Source organism: Phocoena sinus, chromosome 3 (assembly GCF_008692025.1).
Source record: "Phocoena sinus isolate mPhoSin1 chromosome 3, mPhoSin1.pri, whole genome shotgun sequence".
NCBI classification, from domain to species: Eukaryota; Metazoa; Chordata; class Mammalia; order Artiodactyla; family Phocoenidae; genus Phocoena; species Phocoena sinus.
The window spans coordinates 38,864,631-38,886,782 of record NC_045765.1 but is presented as its reverse complement, the minus strand read 5'-3'; the positions used below and the strand labels follow the sequence as shown (position 1 = coordinate 38,886,782).

The following is a 22,152-nucleotide window of genomic DNA, read 5'->3' as shown; positions in this document are numbered from 1 at the left end:
CCTAACCACGCTCTCTGAAGTAGTCCCTTCCCCACTCCCAGTCTACTCTAGCCTGGTACCCTATTGTGTCTTACCGCTATCTGAAATTTTCTGGTGTGTTTTACCTGTTTTTATCTCTCTCAACTACAATGTAACTTACGTGAGTACAGCGATCTCGTTCAACATCATATCTGCAAAGCCTAGAACAGTGCCTGGTACTCAATAAATGTTTGTTGGATGAATGGATATAATAGTATTCTCATATATGGAGGATAGTCATGTGGATCAAAAAATTCATTTATTCATCTAAGAAACGTGAGATAACAAATATTCATTCATTAATAAATAATTATTGAGAGACTATCATGTCCTAGGCACTGGGGATAAAAGGTAAAAATAGAGGCGGCATCCCTACCCTTAAGGAGCTCATAGTGTTGTGGTCAATGTGGAGAAATGTGGAGAGAATCCAAGACATGAGGACTTACTGGTCATGGGACGTGAGGAAGAGAGATGAAAAATGAACCCCGGGTTTTAGACTTGGGCAGGTGAGGAGATTATTGTGCCATTCTGGGAGCAAAGGAACCTCAGATAAGAAGGGGAGAAGAAGGTCAGCTTTAGAAATGTGGAGCTGTGGAATATCCAGTGGAAATATCCAGTAAGGAGGTAGATATCCAAGTCTTGAGCTTGAAAGAGAAGCCTGGCTGGAAATACAGAGCTGGTGAATCAAAGGCAGTGCTTGTAGACATGGGAGTAGGTGAGACAAAGTAGATAAAATGAAGTGAGGAGAAAAAAAGAAAGAGGGACCTTGGAGAAAACCAACATTTAAAGGGTGGTTAGAAGCCAAACCTGCAAAAGAATCTAAAAAGGAGAAATCAAAATAATGGAAACCACAGAACTCATTGTCATAGTAACTGAGGGAAGACAGTGCCTAATACATTAGAGATGCCATAGTACGAGGACTGAAAGGTATCCATTGAACTTGGTGACAGAGCAGCCTTCAGTAATCTTTGCCATAGCCATTGCCATGGCGTGTTATAGCTGGGCATGATATTTTTGTTTGCTGTGAAGGGAAGTGAAGACTGGGAAACGGAGAGAGAGGTAGAAAGCTCTTGTAAGGTGCTCGGCCCTGAAAGGAGGAGAAAGATGGAAGGGTAGCTGAAGAATCTGGCTAGAAAAACACATTCAGTAATACTCTAAAGAGCAGAACAAGGATCTTGAATGGAAACTACTGCGAGGCTGCCTTGGTTTAAAACTTTGTAACCATTAGCATTGTTCAAAAATGGGTTGGGCTGCCTCCAGAAGTACTGAGCTCTTGATTACTAGAGGTATCGAAGAATAGCCTAAATGTTACAGTATATTAACAAAGAGTAAGGTGTTCAATCAGTAGTCTAGGCTTCCACCATAAGAAACTGGAGAAAGAAAAGCAAATTAAACCCAAAGCAATCAGAAGAGTGGACATAATAAAGATAAGAACAGAAATCAGCAACATTGAAAGCAGAAGCACTATAGGGAAATATAAATGAAACTAAAAGCTGATTCTTTGGGGAAAAAAATTGATAAAATTCATAAACCTCTAGCCAGACCAAGAAAAAAAAAGAGAAGACACAAATTACCAGTATCAGGTATGAAATAGGGATATCACTATAGATCTCACAGACATCACAAGGATAATAAAGGCATACTACAAGCAACCCTAAGCCCATAAATTAAACTTAGATGAAAGGAATCAAGTCTTTGAGTCACAGAAAACCCCAAAACTCACTTAAAAAAAAATCGATAACTTGAACAGTACTATATGTGCTAAAGAAATTGTATACCTAGTTAAAAAAAAAAAAAAAAAAAAGACTTCCAACAAAGAAAACTCCAGATACAGCTGGTTTCACTTGTGAATTCTACCAAAAATTTAAGGAAGAAATAATAACAATTCCAGAAAATAGAAATTCCAGAAAATAGAATACCAAAAATTTAAGTAAGAAATGATAACAATTCCAGAAAATAGAAAAAATAGAACTCTTTCCAACTTATGAGGTCGGCATTACCCCCAATACCAACACCGACGACACTTGAAAACTCCAAATCAGTGTCTCTAATGGATATAGAGTAAAAATCCCCCCAAAAATATTAGCAAATAAAATCCACCAATACGTAAGAAGGATAACGCATCACCACCAAGTGAAGTTTACCCCAAGAATGCAAGGCTGGTTCATCATTCAAAAATCAATCCATATAGGGACTTCCCTGGTGGTGCAGTGATTAAGAATCCACCTGCCAATGCAGGGGACACAGGTTCGAGCCCTGGTCCGGGAAGATCCCACATGCCGCGGAGCAACTAAGCCTGCGTGCCACACTACTGAGCCAGCGCACCACAACTACTGAAGCCCGCGTGCCTAGAGCCTGTGTTGCACAACAAGAGAAGCCACGGCAATGAGAATCCTGCACACCACAATGAAGTCCTGCTCGCCGCAACTAGAGCAAGCCCACGTGCAGCAATGAAGACCCAACGCAGCCAAAAATAAATTTAAAAAATTTAAAAAAAAAAATCAATCCATGTAATTCACCATATTAATGAATGAAGAGTAGCCTGAATAATCAATAGGCAAGTTTTCAGATTATATGATGAATCAAAGGACCTAAGCTTAGACATAGCAGTAAAGACCAAGTTACTTAATTTACTGGTTTGGGGAGGAACAGATTAATTAAGAAAGTGAGGAAATTTCCCCTCTGGCTAAGAAACTGAGAATGACAAGTCAGATCAAGCAGGTCTCTCTGGAGAGTTCAGTTGTCCTCCTTCTGTCATCCTCACTTCAAAGACTGAGGGAGTTTAGGGGTTTCTTTCTTGAGCAGCTGGCCTGCTATATTTCCAGGATGGCCATGTTCTACCCATGCCCGGTTAAGAAAGCCAAGGGCCCTCACAATCCTGATTTTCTCAAGATGCTTTAGAAGCCAAGAGTATCAGAGTTGAATGAAGGCTGGATCTTACCTAATCCAGATCCCCACACAGTTTAAAGAAGAGAAACCAAGACCCGTGGAGGGTGGCTCGTGTAGGTCCCCTTCCCCGTCACTGAAATCCAGTGATCATTAGCTGGTCCTGGTACAGTAAGCCCATTTGACCATATCTTCCAGGCCTGTCCTCCCCCAAACTTTCTCCTCCAGGCTTTGTAGTACACGTTTGCTTTTAGCCTTGACTTTTATGCATAAAGAGTCCCCATCAAAACCTGTCTGGGTCCTAGTCCCTCTTCCCTCACCAGTTGGAGTCTGAGGTGGAGAAAAGCAACCAGACCCAGGCCTTCACACAGAGGCATCCTGTATTACTGGATTGGAGGATTGGTCTAGCTACCTGCTTTGAGCCTATAGGCCTCACAGCTAGCCAGATGAACATAGTCTGGGTCCATCATCTCTATTTGATCCCACTGCCACTTTGAATTCTTTCAACAAATTCCTTATAAGATTGTAATGAAAATGTACTGCACACTCATTATGTCCAGGGTCTGTGCTATGAGACTATACGTTCTCTCACTTCATCCTCACAGTAACCCATTAAAATAGGTACTGTTCTCATCCTCATTTTGCAGATAAATGAATAGGCTCAGAGAGGTTAAGCAACGTGCTTAAGATCCCACAGCTAGTTAAGTAGAAGTGTTAGGATTTGAACCCAGGTCTGGCTGACTCCAGTGTTCAAGCTTTTAGTAATGAAAATTCTTTCTGGTTTAAAATAAAAATGGTTTTCTCTTTCTTTCCCTCCTTCTCTATTTTCAGTCTCAGGAGGAAGTCTGTGATTTGCTCCATGCTGCACCCTTCCAAAACATCTTGCCTAGAGTCTACATCAAAGGTAAGAAACCACTGACAGCAGCTAAATGGCCAGTCTGAATTTGCACCTCATGCTCACTTAATCCCAATAAACTCAGATGTGCGGTCAGAAATGGAGAAGTTGAGAGCTTTGGACAGCTATTGGGTAGTCACAGAAGTGGAAATGTGTGCTCCAAATGCTCCAGGCCTTGGTCCTTCTAGAATATCCCTAGTAAGTTGCTGTCTAGCTTGGTTGGTCTAAATCCTTCAAGTGATGGGGAACTCACCACCCCATGAGGTAGATGATTCCACTGTTGGGCACAGATAATAGAACATTTTCCTTGTAGTGGGTCCTGATCACACTTGCCAGAACCAGGGAAAACAGTTCTACACACTCCATCCAAATGTTGGAATACAAATACGTCACCAGGTCCTCTGAGAGCTCTTCCTTCCCCGTTTCCCCCGGTGTGCCCTGAATCTCATTTTCTGCCTACTGTTCCTTTTGCAGAGGGGGAGCGTTTGGAGGTCCGGATGAAACGCCTGGAAGCCAAGTACGCGCCACTTCACCTGGTCCCTCTGATAGAGCGGCTGGGGACCCCTCAGGTACGATCCTCCTATCACGGACTCGGAGAACCAACAGGAACTTTAGAGGGAGAGAGAGCATTTGGTCCAACCTCCTCATTGTACAGATGGGGAAACTGAGGCCCAGAGAGAGAAACAGAAAGTCTAACAGCACACAGCCTGTTAGTGGCAAGGGCAGGTCTTGAATGAGTTTTGCTGACTCTCAGGCCTGCACCCAGTATCATCTATCCTGCCAAGAAAGAAGGAAGTCAGACAAGTGTCTGTCACTCCCCGTTAGGTATTAAGAATTCTGCTGAGTTATCTCTCAGAATTAGAACCGCACGCCCTGTGAACCGGCAGTTCATCTCTGGGTATCTTTGCTAAAAAAAAAAAACTCTTACAGGAACATAAGATGTAAACATTGTTTGTTAAAGCAAAAAACTGGAAACAACCTAAATGTCAATCAGTAGAGTGTTGACTAAGTAAAATGTGGTAAAATCATTCAAATGATGAATACCTGCTACATAATAATGAAAAGAAAAAAATCAGATCTAGATGCATCAGTGTGGACAGACCATAAACACATGGTTAGGTGAATAAAGCAAGTTGCACTACAGGTCATGGGGCATGATGCTACTTGTATTTTTTAAAACACATATCAAAAAACCATATTAAGTAAAAGTTTTCCTAGGAAATGAAAAACACCCAGTTCATAATGGTGGCAACCTCTGAAGAAAGATGAAAGGAACAGAGATGGGTGGGGAGATCAAAGAAGGCAGATTTATCTGTAATGTTCTAATATTTTTGAAGGTGAATGAGCTCAGGTGTTAAATCTGTAATTAAAACTCATTTTTACAAACCTGAACATGGAGATTCTCCTGCCTTTGGAGAACTCACAAACCGTGCAGGCAGTCAGGAAAGAAGATACTTTGGAGGGGAAAGGGATGAAACAAACAGCATGTGCTGTCTCCTTTCAAGTTGATTCAAGTTGAATCAAGCATTTGGTGGTGGGGCAGGGCACGGATCAGGGTAGGAATTCAGGAAGAAGAGAAAACAGGGCACTGCAGCGAGACAAGCCAGTATGGCTTGTTCTGTTCCACAAAACCCAAAACCGACTGTTTAAAAGGTTTAGGATTCAGATCCGCTCTTGGACTAGCATCCCTAAGGTCCTCTCTCCTATCATCACAAAAGCTCATGAATCAGAAAAATTCTCATCCTCCACAGAGGGCGGAAGGCGGCCTCTTCTCTCGAAAAACGTGACAAGTGTTGGAGCCCATGACAGGGCCCCGTCTGCCCAGGTGTCACACTGATGAGCAGCCCCAGCCAGACCCCCTGCAGGCCACCCACCTCCTACTGAAAACAGTGACTAAACATTCAGTGACATTTGGGTTCTTTAGTCACCACAGAGAGAATGTAGATACTGTGAAATATGCACATTTTCTTTTTTGGCCTTCCGGGGCTGAACACAGGAGATCCTCTAAAGATTGCCTTCTAGGGAGAAATCCCCCAAGCCAGCGACATATAAATGTGTCTGCTCCACTGTTGGTGTCATCCTACAAGAATCTGGCCTCTCACACCCAGGCTTCGGCATGTGTTTCCACTTAGAAGTCTGTGAATTCCTTCCGTGTTCTGATGAACACTATTTCCTTGGGACTGATAGAAATCTCAATTTGTCAAATGCTGATGTTTAACAAACAAAAGCCTAGACATTCTGCCCGAGAGGAAATGCCAGTTCTATAAGTCTCCCAGCCCTTAAGAAATAGTCCAAAACTTAGTCCTCCTGTAGACCAGAGAAACATTTTTAAAATATTAACGTCCAAGCTTGCTGGGGTTCAGGGAACTCACAGAACTTCTAGGTTGGTGACAGGGAAATTCTGCTACATGTTTAATGTTGGGAGAGTTTAACTGTATTGCATTGCTTGTATTTGTTTCTAGGAAAAATTGAGGTGACCTGGTTTGTTGCCCAGTGCTATCACGAATTAATGTTCTGTCAGGGAGTTGAAGGACTCCTCTTTCCAGCTTTACCCCTGAATTGTTGCATAATCTAGTGCTAGACATTTAATATCTTGGTCTTTGTTTTCCCATCTATAAAATGGGCGAATAGCTGTTTTGTCTTTTTAGCTGAGCTGCCTTTCACAATCACTATGATAAACAAATAAGTAAAAAGCTTCTAAAAAACAGAAAGGAGAGAGCGAGCATGGAGTTATTTTTCTCCAAAGTATCCTAAATATAATCAAAGTACTCCATGCAGAAATATGTTTCCACATGATTTCACAGATGCTTTTTCTATACCCTTGTTAACTCAGAAAAGAATGGCAGAAAGAGAGAGAAAAAAATTCCCCACTGAGTGGAACAGAAATGGCTAAAATTTATGTTAAACATACACACATAGTGTATATATATATATATATATATATATATATATATATATATATGAAACACAAAGTCACAGATTGAGGGTATATGCAACAAACAATCTTTAGTGCACTTTTTCAGATTAGAAGGACACTCATATCAAAAGAAAAAAGAGGGCTTCCCTGGTGGCGCGGTGGTTAAGAATACGCCTGCCAGTGCAGGGGACACGGGTTTGAGCCCTGATCCAGGAAGATCCCATATGCCATGGAGCAACTAAGCCCGCGTGCCGCAACTACTGACCCAGCGCTCTAGAGCCCGCAAGGCACAACTACTGAGTCCGCGTGCCACAGCTACTAAAGCCTGAGTGCCTAGAGCCCGTACTCTGCAACAAGAGAAGCCACCACAATGAGAAGCCCATGCACCGCAACGAAGAGTAGCCCCCGCTCACCTCAACTAGAGAAAGCCCACGTGCAGCAACGAAGACCCAATGCAGCCAAAAATAAATAAATAATTAATTAAAAGCAAAAAGAAAGAAAAAAGGGCATGAAAGAAAACTCACAGCCTAAGAAATATAAATGCCAACAAACAGGAGAAAAAGTGTTCCGCTTTACCAGTGATCAATGCAACGTGAAAGAGAAGGATATAGCTCATTTCGCAAGTTGGCTAAGAACTTTTCTTCATGATAATGAAGTACTGCTAAAGGCACAAGGAACAGACTTGACACAGACAGGTGTACAGTGGTTCAGCTTTTCTTGGGACTAATTTGTCACTGTGTAACAAAAGCCTTTTAAAACTGCTTATACTCTTTGGACAGTTCTACTTCTAGGATTTTATCCTAAGAAGATAACCAGAGAGAAGCTCAAAAAGTGTAATATATAAGGATAATTACTTACGAGTTGTCTATAATGATGAAAACTTGCGAGCAATTTAAAATAACCAACAGGAATAGAGAACTAAATAAATGACGTATGTCAATGGCCATTTTATGTAGCCATTAAAAAACCATATTACTGAATATACTAAAGGAAATTTTTTTTTAGTACCAGTATCTTAAGAGAAAAAAACAATGTAGATAGTGTGACCCAAACTGTGTTAAAATAGATACATATACACGCTCACATACATAAACACAAATAAATCATACATAAGTATTTTAAGAAAGCTCATCTGTGGGTGATGGGATTTACGGGAGATTTTTATTTTCTTATAACATTTTTACAAATTTTTTTCCAGATTTTACTCTTGTAGCTCATAGGAAAACCCATAAAGGTAAACAGTTTTTCAGGAAAGGGGCAAAGCCCCTAACCATTTCAGTCAAGGCCCTTTGGTTGGCTCTGGTTGCCGGGGGGGTGGTCATTAGAGTTCAAAATCTGTCTGCAGGTTTATAAACCCTGTTGCTAATTCTTCAGATCCTCCCACAGTTGTCAGGCCCTGAGGACTGGTACAGACTAACTAAATGCACAGGTTAACTAGTAAGCCAGAACTCTCTGTATTAATTTCTGAAGGAGAATAACCATGACTTGAGAACAAACGTGGGTTCTTTATTTACTGAGCATCTTCGCTGTACCAGGTACTCTCTTTCTAAAGTGGGGAGCCCTGTCAGGGTCCAGATACTACCACAGGGAGTTGCCTGGTGAGAACAGAGTCAAGCACTGGGGTCAGGGTTTTTGAAAAGAAGTATTTCTAGCTAACTGTGGCAGCTTCTGTGCACTGGAGCGATCTTTCTCTGCCACCAGAATCAAGATGAGTCACCGTGAATCAGGGTTCCCTCTTGTGTTCGAAACACAGGTCGTAAGCTCTTCTTCCCCAATTCACGTTTTTTGTCCTAGACTTCTTTCAGTTTATAGCTGTCATGACAGCTATACTCCTGACCCACATGCCTAAAGGGCTCCAGCATTGGTGTTGCCTGATTTACTTCCCTTCACGGATTAATTTAATTGAGGCCGCCCTCTTTCTAGGGGCTGTAGGGTGTGGGGAGCGTGCAGGGAGCAGGCAGGCAGACTCCACCCAGCCACACTGTACACTGAGCTCTCGGGCGGGCCCGCCCTCTGGGGAACTGATCCCAGGAGTGCCCTGTGGACCTCTCTGTCTCTGAAGCCGGCCCTCTTAAGCTTTGTCCCTAGATTTGGAGATTGTACTTTGACCTTAGATGTTAATATCTATTATCTTTGCACATGGCTTTGAGACCTCTACCCCTAGATATTTTCTGCTCCTGCAGATGGTAATGTGTTTTGAAGTACTAGTCTAGCTGGCTGATTATTAGAGATGTAGTAACCAGATGCCATATGAGAAGCCAGTTTAAATTATTATTAACAGTGGTCAGAGAACTTCTAACGGGAGGAATAATCTGTAAAATCAGCGACAAATTTTTAAGAGTAACATATGCTTATTGTAGCACATTCAACTGTACAGAAGTATTTATAGTAAAATGAAAACCCCACCTGCTTCTCCAAGCCCATCTGTTCCCACAACTGATGTTAATCCTTCTAGAATGTTTTACAGTCTCACCCCCACATACACATACATGCGTACAGTTTTGTGTGTCTGTCTGTGGGATTGTGTTACTGATGTCTTTTAATAGGATTGTAGTATATGTCCTCTTCTGCAACTTGCTCTATTCACTTAACAATTTAATCCACAGCTCTAGACTACTAGGATTCAAATCCCAACTTTTCCACTCACTGACTGCCTCTCTGAACCTCAGTTTCTTCTTCAATAAAATGGGGATAATAATGGCGTCTTCTTCATGGGGTTTATGTAAGGAGTAAATAAGGTAAGTACTTAACGAATGCATAGAACAGGGCCTGGTGTATTACACAGTGAGTGTGTGCTAGTAGTAGTAACAGTACAGTAGTAGCAATAGTACTAGTAGTAGCATCATCTCAGTCTTTTCAAAGGCTACCTAGCATTTCATTATATAGGTGGATTGAAATTTTTTTATACTATTCCTCTAGCGATGGCTCCTCGATTTTACTTACCCCAAGACTTCCCCCTGCGATTGAACTCAGGTTTATAAAGTTAGTGACCTGCTCTGGGCAAGACCTCAGTTCTGGTGAATGAATTACAGATGCAGCCAGCTCTGGCGTTTGGGAATATCGGGTGAGAGGTAGAAAATGAGGTCTGAGGTGTGACTGGCAGGTGTATGTACTCTCCCATTCCCAGCAAATCGCCATCGCTCGGGAGGGCGACCTCCTGACCAAGGAGCGGCTGTGCTGCGGCCTGTCCATGTTCGAGGTCATCCTGACCCGCATCCGGAGCTACCTGCAGGACCCCATCTGGCGGGGCCCCCCGCCCACCAACGGCGTCATGCACGTTGACGAGTGCGTGGAGTTCCACCGGCTGTGGAGTGCCATGCAGTTCGTCTACTGCATCCCCGTGGGGACCAACGAGTTCACAGCTGAGTGAGTAGCCCCAGGGAAGGCGGGGTCGCCCCCCCAACCTGCTCATCCCCGACCCGAAGAGCCATCGGGCAGCCAGAGCTCAGCCAGAAAGGAGGGCAGGGGCGGGGTTGTCCAACAACGGTTTGTTGAGCACGTGCTGTATGTCGGTCAGGGTTCTAGGTGCCGGACATGCATCTGTGCAGAGCAAAAGTAGACAGTTCCTGGTATGTGGGGTTGACAGGGCCAAGAGAAGACTAGAAAATAGATACAAGGTGCATCTAATGAGGTCCCTTGGCAGCGAGGGCAGGAAGGACAACAGATGCCCATGAAGAGAGGCAAGTGGATTATAGGAATTTAATTCACAGATGACAGCTGAGCTGGAACACTGCTTAGGATTCAGCTCTTAGAGGGGAGAAGGGGACCCCACAGGGAAGGCTCCAAGTGGTTGAAGACAGACATGGAGTGTGTGCATATCGGGGCCTTGGACCTCTCAGGGCCTGTCTTCACGGGACTAGAAGCTGGGCCTATGGAAGGGGTGGGGCGGGGGGAGCTCTGGCCAGGGCTTGGTATTAAGATCTCACCGCCCACCCCAGCAGAGCTCCAGGGGTCGTAGAACAGAGACAGGCTCCCCTAGCAGAAGGTGGGCCCCACCTTGCTCATGAGGCCTCTGCTCCTAAAAAGCAGGGGTGCCTTTGAGAGGAACCCAGTCCTGTTCTCAGAGAAGACAGAAGCAGAGCCCCATTCTCCCGTCACTCACCCAGCTACACAGCAAGAGCAGAGTGGCGAAGAGGGCAGACAGGGCCTGCCCTCCAGGAGCCAGGAGCTCTGGAGGAAACACGCACGGGGGCCAGAGAGGCCTCCCCGAGAGAGTGGTGCTGAGAGTGGGATGGGAAGGCTATTTCCAGAGCAGCTGCACTTTCCGCGACAGCGGTGGGGAAGCTGGGAAACCTTCCCAGTGGGCTGCGCTGCATTCAAGGGCGAGCGATCCAGCCAAGAGATGCCCCACGGCCTCCCAAATTGCCCAGGTGGCCGTTGAGAGTTGGGGGCGTGCAGGCTGAGCTTCACCAGACCCAAGAGGACTGGCAGCCCGGCACACCAGCAGCGTCTGTTCATGCCCCATCGTGTCCCTCCCCCACCCCCAGTCCCTGCCCTCTCCACCTACACTGGCCAGCTGGTCTCCTGGTTTGAAACCACCCTTCCCCTCCCAGGTGTTCCTCTGGTTCCTTTCCAGAGCCAAGACAGAGCTTCATCAGAATTCTAACTGGCTACATAAATCTCAAAGGCTGGTTGGATTTTTTTTCTTGCAAATTTGTCTTCTTCAAAGCTGATTTTTCTTACATTAGTGGGGCGACAGACTGACACCTCTTCATGGCTAGCAGGGCTTATAATATAACCACAGTCCCAGGAACAAATGAGTCCATACTCACAGCTTCCCTTGTACCCATTCTACAGATTAAGAGAATTGGCCCAGAGGTGAGCCAGCTCACTAGCTGTACTGCTGGTTCAAGATGAGGGTCCCTTCCCCCTCTGCCTCCTGCTTCTCACTCCAGCTGTTTCCTCTCCCACTCCCAGGCAGTGTTTTGGAGATGGCCTGAACTGGGCTGGCTGCTCCATCATCGTCCTGCTGGGCCAGCAGCGTCGCTTCGACCTTTTCGACTTCTGTTACCACCTGCTGAAAGTACAGAGGCAGGACGGGAAGGATGAAATCATTAAGAATGTGGTAAGCAGCTCGTGGCTGGGTCCTGGGAGTTGGGGCCAGGCCTGACAAGCAGGCCTTTCATCGGCAGAGGAGGGTGAGCTGCTTATGGAGGCCAGCTCCCCACACTGCAGCAGGTAGGTACAGAGACATTCAGCAGCTGGTGACCTTCTCGTAAGAAGCCGTGAGTCACTGGCTCGTAACCCACTGGGATGAATCACATCACCCCGCAGGGCAGGGCCAGCCTCCAGACCTGAAACACACCTTCCCTGTGCCAGTCAGACTCTGCTAATGCTGCTTCGTCATCTGCACAAACTCTGAACACGAAAGTTGTGCAGCCACGGGGATGGGATGAGCGCCGCTGTCGTGTGTCGGGTAGGCAAGGCTGCTGCGGGAGCATCAAGAAGGGCTGTCTAAAGCAGGCTGAGGGGCTGGGCAGGGGCCTCAGAAGGCTCCCCCTAGAGGCGATGCTTGGGCAAAGTCCAGAATGACCAGCTGCAAATAGCCAGGCAGAAAATGGGGTGCAGGATGGGGAGAATGTTCTAGGCAGAGAGAACAGCTAGAGCAAAGGCACAGAGGCATGAAGATGTATGGCTGGAACAGAGGGTGGGTCTGCAGGACCTGCTGAGAGGAAAAAGAGGCAGGAGCCACTTCAAAGGTTTTTTGTTTGCTTTGAGGTAGAACATACGTAACATAAAATTTGCTGTTTTAGCTATCTTTAACTGTTTACTGCATTAAATTCCCTCACCTTGTTACGCAACCATCACCACCTCCGTCTTCAGAACTTTTCATCTTCCCCAGCTGAAACTCTGTGCCTAGCTAGGAAACAGTAACTCGCCATGCTCCCTCCCCCCAGCCTCTGGTAACCACCCTTCCACTTTCTTTCTCTGTGAGTTTGACTGCTCTAGAGGTACTTCGTATAAGTGGAATTCTCACTCAGCATAATGTGTTCAAGGCTCACCCTGTTGTAGCATGTGTCAGTATTCCCTTCCTTTAAAGGCTGAATAATATTCCATTGTATATATACACCGCATTCTGTTTATCCATTCATCTGTCGATGGACGCTTGAGTTGCTCCCGCATTTTGGCTGTTGTGAATCGTGCTGCTGTGATCATGAGTGTACAAATAACTGTTCAAGACCCTGCTTTCATTGCTTTGGGGTATACACCTAAAATTGGAATTGCTGGATCATGTGGTAATTCTGATTTTAATGTTTTGAGGACCACCATACTGTTTTCCATAGTGACCACACCATTTTACATTCCCACCAGCAATGCACAGGAGTTCCAATTTCTCTGTATCCTCCCCAGCACTTGTTATTTTCTGTGTATCTTTGGAAATAGCCATTTTAATGTGTGTGTGAAGTGGTATCTCATTGTGGTTTTGATTCACATTTCCTTAGCAATTAGTGATATTAGCATCTTTTCATGTGCTTATTGGCTATTTGTTTATCTTCTTTGGAGGAATGTCTATTCAGGTGTTTTGCTCACTTTTTAATTGGGTCATTTGGCTTGTTTTTGTTTGTTTGTTTTGCTGTTATTTAATTGCAGGTGTTCTTTCTATATTCTGGATATTAATCCCTTATCAGATATATGATTTGAAAATATTTTCTCTCATTCTTTGGGTCACCTTTTCACTCTGTTGATAGTGTCCTTTAATGCAAATAAGTTTTTAATTTTGATGTATTCCAATTTATTATTTATTACCTGTGCTTTGGTGTCATATCCAAGAAATCATTGCCAAACTCAATGTCGTAACTCTTTTCCTCTGTTTTCTTCTAAAAGTTTTATAGTTTTCACTCTCATGTTTAGGTCTTTAATCCATTTTGAGCTAATGTTTTGTATATGGTGTAAAGTAAGAATCCAACTTCTTCTGTGTGTGGATATCCAGTTTTCCAGCACCGTCTGTTGAGAAGACCATTCTTTTTCCATTGAATGTTGTGGGCACCCTTGTCAGAAATCATTTGACCATATATGAAAGGGTTTATATCTGGGCTGTCTGTTTCATTGGTCCATATGTCTGTCTTCATGCTAGAACCACACTGTTTTGATTACTGCAGCTTTGTGGTAAGTTTTGAAACTGAAAGCATTGTATGGTCAAGTTCACATTTCACTGTCAAGCTCTGGGCACCCATAGAAGGCCTTTAAGCAAGAGAGTGGCATGATCATTGAAGCATCAGGACCCCGGACCCCACCCTCAACTGAATTCTTCCCTTTCTCTTGATTTCTCTGTCCCCTCCTCCCATCCCTAACCTGCACGTCCCTGTCCTTCTACAGCCCCTGAAGAAGATGGCAGACAGGATCAGGAAGTACCAGATCTTGAACAATGAGGTTTTTGCCATCCTGAATAAGTACATGAAGTCCGTGGAGACGGACAGTTCCACCGTGGAGCATGTGCGCTGCTTCCAACCACCCATCCACCAGTCCCTGGCCACCACCTGCTAGGCGGAAGGTCCTGCAAACCCTCAACCTGGAGGAGAAGCAGGAGAGAGAAAGCCACAACCAGCCTGCAACAGGGTCTGACTGGACAGTGTGTGGGATGGACCTGGAAGGAAACAAGAACCTCCCCAAACACATCTGCACCTCCTGAGGGCTGGGCCTGTGCATGCTCTCCCACAACATCTCCATGGTGGTTTCTCCATAGTGTAAATGGAAAAAAAAAAAAAAAAGAAAAGAAAAGAAACAGGGCAGTATATGCTTTTCTCTTTTTTACTTTTTTTTCCCTCAGCTGTGTTAAGATCCCTAGTTTTACCCTTTCTCCATCTCGTGGTCCCCTACATCTGTGGTTGCTTCCCAAGACCTCCTCCTCAGATGGAGACCTCCAACCCAATGCCCACGTGCCACCCCAGAACTGAAGTCTTAGAGATGGAGAAAAGAGTGTGGTGATGCCCCAAGATGTCAGCCTGACCATGCTTCCACTTCCTAGCATCTTCACCTCCTCTGGCTCCCTCCCTCCACTTCCCAAGATGGCATCTTCTTCTGCTCTGTACGCCAGGGATTCTACCACCAAGAATACTCCTGGACCAGGCGCTGAGAGCCATGGTGAATGGGAGACGAGGTTCCTGGTATTGGTACCATGGTAGATGGTGTTGTGGTGTTGCCTTTGACCTTCCATGGACTCCCAAAACCACATTCTGACTCCCCTCTCAGGGCACTCCTAGAGAGAATTCAGAAATGCATTCACAACTGGAATGGGTGAGTAGAATTGGGGTAAGAAGATGGTCAGAACCGCTATGTAGAAGCAGTATTTAAGAACACAGCCAGGGATTCCGTAGTCCAAAACAGAAAGCTATTAGACCACCTCATCAGCTTGATGGTGAGAGGGTCCTTTATTCATTGAGCAAATGCTTAGTGAGCACCAAGTTGCACAGGGTAATGGACACTGGGGCTACAGCTTTGAACAGGCCAGGCATGCACTGCCCACAGCATTAGCCAGCGACCAAATTAGGGGCCACTTCTTGGCACAGAATCTCTCGTCAAGGAAAACTGTCACAAGAAAGAAAATATTAAAGGGTTATTTTAATAGAAGCCAGAAACATCTTGGGGTCAAGGAGGTAAGGAATATAAATAATACTTGTCAACGAGCTTTTAATACCAAAATATACCCCAAAGAGGAATCCTGTTCTGGTGAATCAGGACTTTTGTTGTCCTAGAAGCTGAAAGATTCCGGTGACATTTTATCTTTGGCTGTCAACTTCCTTGATGTTCCTTAACTTAGATTTAGAGGTATGGCGTATATCTCACAGGGACGTGTCTACTTCCGTTTCCCTGACTGAACCAAAATTCCCTGCAGGATCTCCTACCAAGCATGGGGAGACTGTTTAGAAGGACAGAAGCCTTTGGGAAGTGAATTTCTCATTGCAGAGCACCTCATCATCAAAGGGAATCTATGACCCTGAGCTTGTAAGAACATATAAAGTGAGACATTGGATATTTCTCTCCTGGCCCAGGAAGGAAAAGAAAGAGAGAAAATAGAACAGTAATGATCTCCTCCCTCAGGGCAGATGAATGGAAATGGTTTCCATTAACCAGATGGCCCACTTCAACCCCATGGCAAGAGCAAAGAAGTGTCCATAGCAAGAGATTTGTGTTACCCACTCATGCTCACCAGGGAGGAGAGAGGTGGGGCTCGCCAAAGTATGGTCCAAAGGCCACATACATCAGGACCTCCTGAGATTAGCACGTTTAATGCAGATTCCTGGGCCCCATCTCACACCCATTGATTCTACAGCTCTGGGAACAGGGTCAAGAAATCTGCACTTGCCACAAGCTGGATTGTTCTGTTGCACATGAAAGTCTGAGGACCACTGCTGTAGAGGCCCCCTGCACTGCTACCCTTGGGCTTTGAGCTCCCTCTGAGCCATGAAAGAAAATATTTGTTGGGAAGGAAAGTGAGTCAGGGTGGAAGCTGTCAGATCCTCCTGTCTGGAGCTGCCACTTCGTATTCCGATTTCTCATTTTTTTCTTCTTGATGACCATAGATGTATCCCAAAGGCAAAAGTGAGGCATTACCCGACATGGGAGAACCACCAGGTAAAACTCACCTTCAAAACCCACATAAAATTTCTAAGCTCCAGAGACTTCCGAGTCTTCATTCCTGTCTGGGAACAGTAGCTGGCTCACTCTCTCAGATTAAGTCTGGCTGTTAAGTCCTGGAGATCATTCTAAATCCTTGACCATTGCTTTGCGGAGATTTGATCACCGGTTGGATGAGATTGCTATTTCCACAGTCCACCCCTCCCACCCTGCATTCATAGCCCTGAATTTGACCCTCTGGGTAGAATCCTATTATCCTCAAGAGGTTTGATCCCAGTAAATTGAGGTCTTCACCTTTAGGAGGGACGTTTCATTTCCCTGGCTCACCAGCAGCATTGATTTACGAACACCAAAAGGGTTTAATAATTCTTTCCTTCCTGGTGTTACTGCCCACCCCCACTTTTGATTTTTTGTGTATCTAAGAACCAGGAAAAATAAAAACTTAGGTTTTAAAAGGTTAAAAAAAAATCTGTTTCAGAAACTGTCAAATGTACCATATTTGTATTAAGAGTTGTTGGGGATTTTTGTACAATGAATTTACATTTATTTATGGTGACTTATATTTACGCTTGTGATCAAATAATGATGTTAAATTCTTAAATCATATTTGCTATGCAGCTGAAGATGATATTTTGCTTTGTATTTTGGGGTAACTGTGTTGAGTTGATAAACATTTCCATCTCCATTAAAACTGCTTCCAAACTAGTGAAATGAGCATCTTGTCTTGATTCTGGGTCATATTCTAGTCGTCGTTGATCTGTGGAAGGCCACATGAAAACTGATGCCTAAGGATACAACCTGAAAGAGAATGGAGGAAGATAAAGATAAAGAAGACAAAGACATTGCGCCCTAAACTAATGGCTTGTTTTCCTTTCTCACTGGGGGAATTAAATCTTTACAAATTGACTTGCACTGGGCAAGATATCGGAGATGGTTCCTGAGCCTAGGAGATTCATAGTCTGACAGTGTAACTCTACAAACTATATCCCTAGTTTTGTTTTTGGGGGGTTTTTTTGTTGTTGTTGTTTGTTTTTTATTTTTTTAATTGAAGTGTAGTTGATTTACAATGTGTTAGTTTTAGGTGTACAGCAAAGTGACTCAGTTATACATATATATCCTTTTTCAGATTCTTTTCCATTATAGAGTGTTACAAGGTATTGAATATAGTTCCCTGTGCTATACAGGTGTTTGTTATTTTTCTGTTTTATATATGGTAGTGTGTATCTGTTAATCCCAAACTCCTAATTTATTCCTTCCTCCCTCCCCACATTGGTAATCATAAATTTGTTTTCTATGTCTATGAGTCTGTTTCTGTTTTGTAAATAAGTTCATTTGTATCTTTTTTTTAGATTTCACATATAAGTGAAATCATGTGATATTTGTCTTTCTCTGTCTGACTTCACTTAGTATGAAAATATCTTGGTTCATCCATGTTGCTGCAAATTGCACTATTTTGTTCTTTTTACGGTTGAGTAATATTCCATTTGGTGTGTGGGGGCGGGGGGTGGCGAGCGTAAGGTTGGCCAAAAAGTTCATTCGGGTTTTTCCATCAGATCATGTGAAAAACCCAAACGAACTTTTTGGCCAGCCCAATATATATACACACACATATATAATATCTTTTTTATCCATTCATCTGTTGATGGACATTTAGGTTGCTTCCATGTCTTGGCGATTATAAATAGTGCTGCTGTGAACATTGGGGTGCATGTGTCTTTTCGAATTAGAGTTTTTGTCTTTTCCAGATATATGCCCAGAAGTGGGATTGCTGGATCATATGGTAACTCTATTTTTAGTTTTTTAAGGAAACTCCATACTGTTTTCCTTATTGGCTGCACCAATTTACATTTCCACCAACAGCATAGGAGGTTTCCCTCCTCTCCACATCCTTGCCAACATGTTATTTGTGTTCTTTTTGATGATAACCATTCTGACAGGTGTGAGGTGATAGCTCATTGTGGCTTTGATTTGCATTTCCCTGATGATTAGCGATATTGAGCATCTCTTCATGTGCCTTTTGGCCATCTGCATGTCCTCTTTGGAAAAATGTCTATTCAGTTCTTCTGCCCATTCTTTAATTGGGTTGTTTGTTTTTTTGATGTTCAGTTGTATGAGCTGCTTATGTATGTTGGATATTAACCCCTTATCAGTCGTATCATTTGCAAATACCTTCTCCCATTCAGTACGTTGTCTTTTTGTTTTGTTGATGATTTCCTTTGCTGTGCAAAAGCTTTTAAGTTTAATTAGGTCCCATTTGTCTACTTTTGGTTTTGTTTCCTTTGCTTTAGGAGATGGAGCCAAAAAAAATATTGCTGCAGTTTATGTCAAAGAGTGTTTTGCCTGTGTTTTCCTCTAGCAGTTTATCGGTCTTACATTTAGGTCTTTAATCCATTTTGAGTTTATGTCTGTATATGGTGTTAGAGAATGTTCTAACTTCGTCGTTTTACCTGTAGCTGTTCCGTTTTCCCAGCACCACTTACTGAAGAGACTGTCTTTTCTCCATTGTATATTTCTTGCCTCCTTTGTCATAGATGAATTGACCATAAGTGCATGGGTTTATTTCTGGGCTTTCTATCCTGTTCCATATATATCATTTATCAATATATCCCTAGTTTTAAGAGGAAGCATGGGAACTAATATTTAATGACGCCTAATATGTGTGGGCACCGTGCTAAATCCCATTCATCCATCCATTCCTTTGAATCAACCACCATCACTTTTTGTGTTATATCCCACCTTTGACAAAGGGGCTATACAGTGTGTTTATTTTCACACAGTTACTAAGTGAAAGCTGGAATATGAACCCAGTTCCAAAGGATGGGCTTTTGCTGTTACACTATAGTAAATTGATCAGCCAGTCTGGACCCCAAAACTAGACTTAGGAATTTGATTACTGGACTTCTGGGGGGCTTTGGGTCAGTAAGATTGAGCTAAGCCTGGTATTAGGAGAGACCCAGCATAGTGGCAAGGAAGTTCCCAGGCTGAAGGCACCTGGAGACCTCTCACACTCATCGGAAAGGATGGCAGTAGAAGATCACTAGAAGGATATGTTTAAGACCAGCACCAGTGCTTGGAGCCTCCTGTGTTACACAGCGCCTGCTTTCCTGAAGACTGCCAACAGAGATGAGTTCTAGGGCATTAGTGGCCCCCACTGCTGCAGCCTGGGAAGCCCTCAAATCTCTTGGGGCCTCAGGTTCCTCATCTTCAAGGTGGACAAAATAATCCAAGGTCCCTTCAAGCTCTGGTTTCCCAATTCTAGGTCATTTCCTACTGGTGTACCTTGAGGAGGCTGACTACTTCACAAGCTCAAAATCTTTCTCAGCCATGTGTCACCACCTCAAAGGGTTCTCATCATTAGGGCTGGTATATTTGATCTAGTGTCATTGAGCACTGTGAGTCTGGAGAAATGCACAGTGAAAAGAAGATTCCACGTTCAAATACATTGGGGGAATGCATTGTGCTCTCTCCCCTCTTGAAGATCAGCAGTGCTGTGACGTCCTGCAGAGCTTAATCAGCCTGGATTAACACCACGTCTCCCAGATGGCTATGACCTGGGACACTCCTTTCTCTGCATCACTAGTGATTCTCTCATGAAACATTCTTTGAAAACTCTTGGACTGAGGGTGTGGAAATCCATGTTAAGATAGTTTTTTAAATTCCCACAGGAGAAGAACCACTTACACATGGGCAGTCCTGACCCTTGGGCACAATTAGGGAAGCAGGGACTTGGCAGAGTACTGAAGGAATTCAGGTGGAAAGAGGAAGCATTTTCATGATGGGAGAGCATAGGGTAGCTGAGTGGATTCACTTGCTAGGGTTGCCATAACGAAATACCACAGACCAGGTGGCTGAAACAACAGAAATTTATTTTCTTACCATTCTGGAGGCTAGAAGTCCAAGATCAAGGTGTCAGCAGGGTTAGTCTCTTCTAAGATCTCTCTCCTTGGCTTACAGATGGCTGTCTTCTCCCTGTGTCTTTACATGGTCTTTGCTCTGTGTCTGTGTCATAATTTCCTAAGGAGACCAGTTACATTGAATTGGGGCCCATTTATATGACCTCCTTTTACCTTAATTTCCTCATTAAAGACTATCTCCAAATAGAATCCCATTCTGAGGTACTGGGGTTTAGGGCTTCAACATATGAGTTGAGTTGGGAGAGAAATTCAACCCATAACAATGGAGAAGAGAATAGATCTGGGAAAGGTGCTGTGTCTGGGGCCCTGGACTGTTTGAAGTCTGGGATGCCATTGCTTGAGAAACACTTCTTGAATGCTCACTATTTTCAAGCCTCCACATAGAGGCTTGTAGGAAGAGAAAAGACAGCTAGCCTACGATTTGGCTTTTTTTTTTTTTAAAATCAATTTATTTATTTATTTTTGGCTGCGTTGGGTCTTCGTTGCTGTGCACAGGCTTTCTTTTAGTTACGGCGATCAGGGGCTGCTCTTCACTGTGGTGCACAGGCTTTGCATTGCGGTGGCTTCTCTTGTTGCGGAGCACAGGCTCTCCGCGCATGGGCTTCAGTAGTTGTGGCTCGCGGGCTCAAGAGTGCAGTCTCAGTAGTTGTGGCACATGGGCTTAGTTGCTCTGCGGCATGTGGGATCTACCCAGGCCAGGGCTCAAACCCGTGTCCCCTGTGTTGGCAGGCAGATTCTTAACCACTGCGCCACCAGGGAAGTCCCCAAATTGGCATTTTTCGCTGAAAACCCATGGGCCTCATCCAGCACATAGTTTGAATTTGTGACTAGGAAACTTGGTTACAGCTGTGTCTCTAATGTCAGTTTTGGGGGGAACAAAAAAGGTCATGTACAATATTTTATGGAGCTGTTCAGAGATAGAACATTTGATGAAACACATATCAGATTTTTCATTAAAACCGCTTTTACACACTCGATGAAATTGCTGACAAAATACTGTTAAAGTAATTAGATTTAGTTTAGACAAGGTAAAAAAAAAAATGCACGAAAAGAGTTCAGTAAAATCACAGAAGTCCTCAAAGAGTGAGCTGTGGTCTTCGGGGGAAATAAAATTAACTTTGAATTTACAGTCACTATACACTCACTGTGAACTACTGCTTACTATTATTAACACCACAAAAAATCAAGGGCATCTAAATTTGTCTAAGAGGGTCAAAACATATTTTTATAAATTTTAGAGAAACTGGCTTTCCCAAATGAAAATGCATGTGAAATATGCAACAGAAATGGCCTTCCAATAAAATAAAAAGATAAACAATGAAAGAAAAATATTTTGCATGACTAGGAAGAAGATGATTCACATACAAATAATTCCAAACTAACCTGTTTACAAACTACTTTTTGGCCATTATAGGTCAAAGTATCGTCTTGATTGAGGGAGGTCGGAACAAACTGAGCCATGTACTGCTTTTAGGAAGGTTTTCTCATAATATTCCAGAATTGAAAGATTTGAAAGAACAATTCAGGAAATACTGTACCCTCTAGATACTGCTTTAAAAGGCAATGAAAACTGTAATGTAAGGGATTATTTATATAATAAATTTATTTAATAAAATGCGAATGTTGTGTAATATTTTCTGTAATAATAATTATACATGACCCCAAGAGTAGTTGAATGTGTATAAAACGCATAGTTCGTTTTCTGAACCTAAGTGTTGCTTTAAAAACCTTATTGATAATTTCAGGTGCTACCCCTTATCAGAACAGAATTTCTTCATATTGAAATCAATTTAAAAACTGAGTTTTAATGACTCAAGGAAGGTTGTCTAATTTGACATTACTGACAATAGAATACAAATTATATAAAAATCTTGATGATAGAGAGTAGATTTTAAGTGTTCTTACCACACACCCCCCCAAAAAAGGTAACTGTGTGACGTAATGGA

The 22,152-nt window shown here is 43.4% G+C and overlaps 1 protein-coding gene across 2 annotated transcripts in view; it reads left to right on the top strand.

Annotated features, from left to right (window-relative positions):
• Window positions 1-17,003, top strand: part of CYFIP2 (cytoplasmic FMR1 interacting protein 2) — a 131,996-nt gene extending 114,993 nt beyond the window's left edge. The window contains exons 27-31 of one of the 2 annotated variants that reach the window (XM_032627786.1): window positions 3,736-3,808; window positions 4,274-4,368; window positions 9,844-10,082; window positions 11,634-11,781; window positions 14,034-17,003. In XM_032627786.1, the coding sequence (XP_032483677.1) occupies window positions 3,736-3,808; window positions 4,274-4,368; window positions 9,844-10,082; window positions 11,634-11,781; window positions 14,034-14,201 (723 nt within the window). In that variant the 3' untranslated portion in view covers window positions 14,202-17,003. The remainder of the gene's footprint in view (window positions 1-3,735; window positions 3,809-4,273; window positions 4,369-9,843; window positions 10,083-11,633; window positions 11,782-14,033) is intronic. The other variant, XM_032627787.1, reaches the window with a different exon arrangement.
• Window positions 17,004-22,152: the final 5,149 nt, after the last annotated feature.